Source organism: Penaeus chinensis, chromosome 34 (genome assembly GCF_019202785.1).
Source record: "Penaeus chinensis breed Huanghai No. 1 chromosome 34, ASM1920278v2, whole genome shotgun sequence".
NCBI lineage: Eukaryota > Metazoa > Arthropoda > Malacostraca > Decapoda > Penaeidae > Penaeus > Penaeus chinensis.
In genome coordinates this window covers 28,160,535-28,168,034 of record NC_061852.1, presented here as the reverse complement: position 1 = coordinate 28,168,034, position 7,500 = coordinate 28,160,535, and the positions used below count along the sequence as shown (strand labels likewise).

At 33.9% G+C, this 7,500-nt stretch overlaps 1 protein-coding gene across 2 annotated transcripts in view; it reads left to right on the top strand.

The window, feature by feature from the left end:
- LOC125043766 overlaps positions 1-3,843 on the top strand; it is a 13,398-nt gene extending 9,555 nt beyond the window's left edge. For both annotated transcript variants that reach the window (XM_047640041.1, XM_047640039.1), the window contains exon 4: positions 2,024-3,843. In XM_047640041.1, the coding sequence (XP_047495997.1) occupies positions 2,024-2,499 (476 nt within the window). In that variant the 3' untranslated portion in view covers positions 2,500-3,843. The remainder of the gene's footprint in view (positions 1-2,023) is intronic.
- Positions 3,844-7,500: the final 3,657 nt, after the last annotated feature.

Here is a 7,500-nt window from a genome sequence, read left to right as displayed (position 1 = left end):
GTAGGTATGTATGTATATGTATGTTTATATTGAAGTGTAATGTATGCACTACACATATATTTATGTAATTTACCTTCCTGGGCCGTGTCTTTTTTCTTTTTCTTTTTAAAGACCGGGGCCGTTTTTATTTTTTATTTTTTCCTGTCTAAATTCCATAACTGTACTAGTTGTAGTTTTGAGTATAATACAAATCAAGTAAAAAAAATATGATTTACAAGCATTAAATATGGCTATAAAGTTGCCATGAAATAATTTCCTAAACCGATTCACACTTCCAAATAGAAGTCTTTTTTGTAACATCTCCGAAACCCCTAACACTTTACGCGAACATTATTGGAACCTGCTGAAACACCTTTTCATTTTGTACCTCTACCTTGATAGTGTGATACACTCCGGTCAGCCAATCAGAGCGCGATATTTTTCAGATATATTTCACGTAGCCTCCGATACGGATTTATATTTTCATGAACTACAAATCGTTTCGTTTGTTTCTTCAAACAAAAAAGTCATATATAAAGATTATAAAATGGTTCTGTGCCTGCTGAGCACTACATCACATGCAGGTTCACTCTACTTGGGTAAACTTTTAAGTCAATAATCACGGTCGCTCTTTAAAATCATTCTGTATTTCTATCATATGACCTCATAGACTCTAAAATATCAAAGGCAGAGCTTAGTGTCTTGATCTGTTGATATATTACAGGCAATAAGGTAAATAATAATCAATTTGTCTACGACTCGGATTGTATGTGAACACGGAGCTCACCGGCGGTGGATGCGATAAAGGCAGAACTTCAAGTAACACTTCCACTTTCCATATGAAGAACAAGGGAGTATTTTTTTTTTAGAACCTGAGAAATGAATTTAAAATCAGCCTTGCGAAGCGAAAATCATGCAAGCATGTTAAATAGTTATTGGTTTTCCATTGACTTTTTCTGTGAAATAAAGATTCTGCAAGTCAGAACTAACGTCGACGATCTCGTACCGACCGTGATACATCAAACAATGTATCAAAGTGTTAAGGGTTTCAGGATGCTTCAAAAAAGGCCTTCAATAAGACAAGACAAACAACCTTCATAAGACAAATTTCGGAAATGCTTACTTTAGATTACATAATTGCATTTAGGGCTAAATCGGATCAACTTGCATACTTTGGCTTCATCCAGGGTCAAGTCATTACCAGAGCACCTCTTTCTAACCAACTTTCATAAGTACAGTTGACTTTCACTTCCTTAACTCGGTTAATCGTACTCCTAATTATCATGCTTTAAGACTGATATTCGCCAGTGTTTAGCCAGCAGCGCATATAACCACAACGTACTTGCTAATACTGACTAGTAACAAGTAAACCATTAATAAACTAATTAGTATATATATATATGTAAGTCTAAGAAAAGATGCATGAAAGATCACTCCATCAACAGTATACGTTTTGCTTTCTTCCTTCTGGATTCGGGAAGCAGCCAAGTGACTATGAGCGCAAACCTGTATAGACCTTCGTATGTAGGCCAATTTAACGAGCTACTTAGTCATTAAATTTTTATCATAAGAGGATGGTTGAAAAAGTCCTACGTGTTATTGAGAAAAAAAATCATATAGCTAGCGAATACAAAATCAAAATAAAATAAAACGAAGTAGAAAAAGAAGCTAATTTCTAGAAATGGACATTAAAGAACTAAACTGGAAAAACCTCTTCCTCCCTTTCGTCATTCATCTTACTTTTCCTTCTTTATCATATTGCAAAGTCAATGTGAAATTTACGATCACAGTGACACTTAACTTGATCTACTATTTCAAAATAATCATTCATTGTTTACAGATATATATTTCATGATTCCTTGCAGTTCTCTAAAACCTCAAAAAGAGACATAAAATAAAAATAACAACATAAGGGTTGAAAAAAGAAACGTTTCTTTGCCACACCTAGTTTGTTTTGTTTGTGTATGTGTACAGTCTATTACGCCTTTATGGGAAGAGTACTTACATATATGGAAATATGATATCTGTACCCGATATTTTACAGACACCTTGATAATCTTGCTGTCGGTGCTGCTCCTCTCCTGCCTGGTCGAATGGTGCTGGAAGCCGATCCTGTTCCTGAAGTGCTCCTCCGACAACGGTCCAACAGACGACGACGCCGTTCCGATCGAACCGAGCACGCCCTTGGTTAACGCGGAAGAACCACCTTCGTATGACCAGGTCATCCTGCAAGATCGTCAGTCGAGTGTGCTCTCTCTGGCAGAATTGCAAGGCTCGAGACAACTTCAAGGCTCTGTGCCGGGACATGGACCCCCAAGTGAGGAGGGGGAGAGTGAGGGCCAAAGACACAGCTCAGGTCACGGGGCTCCTCCTGCATATTCGCCGTACTCTGTAGCGAACGAAATCCAGCTATCGGTAGATGGACTGCCTAGTTATAATGACGTTGTTGCTTCGATGCAGGAGACTACACGTCACAGATCAGAATCCAATTCTAATGACGGATACTCAGTGTTCATATAGTGTAGTGATTTTGTTGCCGTTAAAGCTTGAATTTGTGCGTTTTTAACTATTTAAAATAGTAGACAGAAAGATTAATCTGCCAAGAAAAGTAAGAACTCGAATATACGGCACGATAAAACTTGAAATAATTATTTACAACAACCTTGCAAAAGGCTTTAATCCATGAACTCCCTCGCAATGGATGTTGCAGTGCATTCTTCCGAAAGACTTATTTGGCAAATGGAGACCATCTGGCCGAGTGGATGCCCCTCCTAACCTCGAACCGCGGTCGGAACACACACACACACACACACACACACACACACACACACACACACACACACACACACACACACACACACACACACACACACACACACATTGCCGTATGTATACCAATACGTAATCTACGATTACAACTCGTAATATGAATATTACTATTTTCCGCTCTTTCGAAAAATGTGGCAGTATGTTTTTTATTCATATATCATCGCCGTGCTAGTAACTGTTTTGGTGCAGAACACAAGGCCAGAGTTGTTTTAGACTTCAAGGTGGGTATGTCCTTTGTCATTCAGCAATGTAAAGGCACATATTTTGTTATTTTCTTTATACACTGTCAGAACAACGTACATAAGAAAAGAGATAGGCACGAAAAGGGAGCCACAACTAGGTTTGTAAACACAATTGTCTAGGATTTTTGGACAAAATGAAGGTTCAGACTTAAGATATTGTATCAAAAGTCTCTTGTGGATTTCTGAAAAAATAACGCATCTTATATTCGCAATACTAATGATTCTGGGCAGCAAAATGTGCTAAATCATTTTTTTGCAATAAGCAGAGAACCATAGAGTATCCTATCCTGTCAACGCTACTCCCATGGACTCACACGTTAACTATACCTTGGATAGAATGGCAGAAAAACATTGTAACCCTCTCAGGAAGCAGGTCATCATCCCTTGCCCCTAAAATCAGACAAACTGACAGACAGGACATGCAAGGATAGGCCACGACAACACAATCGAGCAGAAATAAAGCAAGCTATGGCGTACCGCCCCTTGTCCAGATAAGATCGCTGGTAGGGATTATAGCGTCATACTCTTCTTAAAATATGTCGGTTTTCTGCCGACATAGGGAACACATGTTCAGCAAATGGAAAATAATAGTTCCCCTTCTAATATGCTACATTTTCTATAAACAACGGAGGTTTTATTGTCATCCAGCCTTTAGTCTACCCCGTACTAGAAAATAACGGGGTAGACTAATCTAAAGATTAGTCTACCCCGTCCACATGGTTCATTGGAGCGGATTATAAATAATGGATTTAAAAATTATAATAATAGTAATTCCAATAACAGTAACAATTTTAACTGGAATAATAATAATAATATTAATATTAATAATAATAATAATAATAATAATAATAATAATAATAATAATAATAATAATAATAATAATAATAATAATAACAATAACAATAACAACAATAATAACAATAATAATAATAATATTAATAATAATAATAATAATAATAATAATAATAATAATATTAATAATAATAATAATATTAATAATAATAATAATAATAATAATAATAATAATAATAATAACAATAACAACAGTAATAATAACAATAATGATAACAATAACAACAACAACAATAATCACAATGGCAATACTAACAAAAATAACAATAACAGAATAAGAATAACGGTAATGATGACGATGCCAATGCAGTAACAACAACATAAAGACGTTTTTGTTGTGAAAGTTGCATTAATAAGAATGTCTCAGTAAATCTGATAAAAAATACTGTTTATTAGAACTGACGAACGCAGCGTGAATTTGACGATTCAGTTTCTGTCACACGCACACTCAGAAGCATTATTTATTAATAAATATAAATAATTACAACTTATTTGCGAGCATTACACACGCAATGAATCACAGACACAGACACAGAGACAGACACACAAATCAAGGTCATGGAAGATTCGAATGACCCGACCCGATCCTAACCGTATAAACTTTCACATAGATCGCCGTATGAATGAAAAACCTTCCCAACTCTGGGCTTTCTCTCCGGATCCCAATCTCCGTATTCTCCAAGATGTGGGATCCGCCCCCCCCCCCATACCCTACCAATTACCGCATTTCCTACCCAACTGCTTCATCAATTACAATATTCTGCATATCGGTACAATTAAAGGTGCAAATTTGCCTTACCTCTTAGTTGAAGGAAAGGGTGGTTGGGAAGTGATGAGCCTCTCACGATTTTCTGCAGCTGGAACACTGTAATTGTGCTTCATTAATAGTGTTATCTTTGAGATCGTAACAATTTCATCTAGAAGTCGTTTCCACCAGACCATTGGGAAAAAAAAAAAAAACTCGAAAACACAAGTAGCACTGTAAACAACCAAAGTTTGAAACGAGAGGCGAGTACTGACCACAGAACTGCCAATTTTGCCGGTAGATGGCTGTGTGACGCCTTCGTAAAGCCCTAAGCATTTAGACACGTTTTCTTTCTCATGTGAAATGGAAGGATGATGGGAAATTGATCAAAACCTAAATAATTTTAGTCAGCCTAATTCCTTGCAGATTTCACAAGACATAACAAATGTATTTTTGTGATTTAATATCCTATTAGCCGAGTGGTCTCCAGGGATTTGTAGGCTCTGGAACAACATGAATCGTTAGGAAACGCCATACTTTAAAGAAAAGAAAAATGATACGTAATAATACGTCTATTGTAACGCAAAACTTGTATGCTTGTAAGTCCAATTATTTTTTGATTTTTATATATCTAAAAATGACACAACATTTTTCAGCATATGTGAAATTATTAAAGTTAGTTATTGTCATAATACGGTCTGCAAAAATGCTTTTATCACCTTTGTGGTCTTTATTGATAATGCACAGGGAATACAGAAATTATATTTGAATTATGGCGACTAGATATCAGATGCCACTTTATAGCCGATATCTCCACAGAAAATATGGAATGACTTTTCGCAGTGTGCAGTGAAACCATCACAACAAAATGAATAGATGATATATTGAAATGATATATGTTTATTTGCAGTGCTAGAGACATTCTATATTATAAGTTTTATTATATATTGCCCTGCTATATGCTATATATATAATGAATAGGAAATAAATGTGAATGTTAAACTTCACACCGTAAATATGTTATTGAAAATGGAAACAGTCAAGCATCAGTGTGTTCTTTGATAGGACAAATGGATCCAACCGGCCCTTTTGTACTACTGTGATTTTCAGGGGATGATAACTGGGTTATTCTTAAATGGTATCTTCACCGTTAGCCTACAAACTTAACCTTTGAGATGCGTAAAGATATTAGCTATATGCACTGGTATGTATGATTATTCAAGGAAGTTAGTGTTAATAGCTCATAGCTCATAGAACATAATTTTGTGTTTTATTTATATAAAAGGATGTAATATTATGTTGTTCTGATTTATGCAGTAATGCATATGGCATTGTTCGTATCCCAAATTGTATTTTCCTTTTATTTGATTTTATAAGGTGATTTACTTAGATTATCATTATTTATTATTTATTATCATTATTATTATTATTATTATCATTATTATTATAATAATAATTATTATTATTTTATTATCATTATCATTATCATTTTTAGTATCAATTATCATTATTATTATTATTATTATTATTATTATTATTATTATTATTATTATTATTATTATTATTATTATCATTATTATCATTATTATTATTATTTTTATTATTATTATTATTACTATTATTATTATTATTATTATTATTATTATTATTATTAGTATCATTATGATAACTATTATTGTTATTACCATTATCATTATCATTTACATCTGCATATTTATATTCGCAAATATGCACTGTAAAATCGGTTATGGATGATGGTTATAAACTCTTTTGCGTCCGTTTCAAAATATTCAGGTTTCTATTATCATCCTTATATTTGGACACTGTAAATGTTTCTGATTTAGTGTAAATTAATCAATATATAAGTCTTCATGAACTATGCTTTTCAGTATATCATCATACTTCAAAAATAAAAAGGTTACCCTCTCAAACATTACATTTTCTATGATAGTGTTTTATTTCCTTTAAAGTTAACTGGGTAAACTATTATTATTTTGCTCCTGGCGCAGTTTATATTTCAATTAAGAAATACAAATAATGTTTTGAGAAATGTATCTGAATATGCTATGAACAAGTGTGTTCATGAATACTGCAGGTACTGTGATTCAGTTGCAACCATAGTAATAGGCATAACGGTATTTAGAATTATGATTATATTCGTAACTGTATCCGAACATAATATCAATAAGGATAAAAAAGTATAAATTATATTTCAATCTATAAATTTTCAAGTCGAGTTCACTTACTAACAATACCTATAACAATGATTTCAGAATAGGGCCGAAATAAATTTGGGTAGGCCTTTACAAAAATATTCCTGACAGCTTTCCCATCAGGAAGAGAGAGATGCCAATTCTTTGGTCCGACAGAGTGACCCTTTTGGAAGAAAACCAGGTGTGTTCTAGTAGTTCATGCGTGTTTGGCGAGGCGATCAAGCGTGTCCTTCGTGGATGCAAGGGTTTAGTTTAAAGGTTTAAAAGGTTTAGTTTGATTCCGAAGTCTGGTTAGATATATATGATGAACAGTGGCTTTATTTAAGCATCTGTATGTTCCTGTTTTGTCCTATCTCTCCAAGAAGATTTCGCCATCTGCGTATTTTTTGCAAATCCTTCACTAATTTGATTTTCACTTATTATTTTGAGGAGATGGTTATTCATTTCGATACTTTAGGAAACCCATTACATGATCCGTTACAATAAACTTAATCTTAAAAAGAAATAAAGATGAAAGCCGTTTTAAGGAGAATCAACTAATTGAGAATTTCATCAATAGGAGCATACGATTAACTCGGCCCGCAAAAGGTAATGAAACACAGTCTATCAATCAACAGTATTTAATGCTGTACAAAACGAG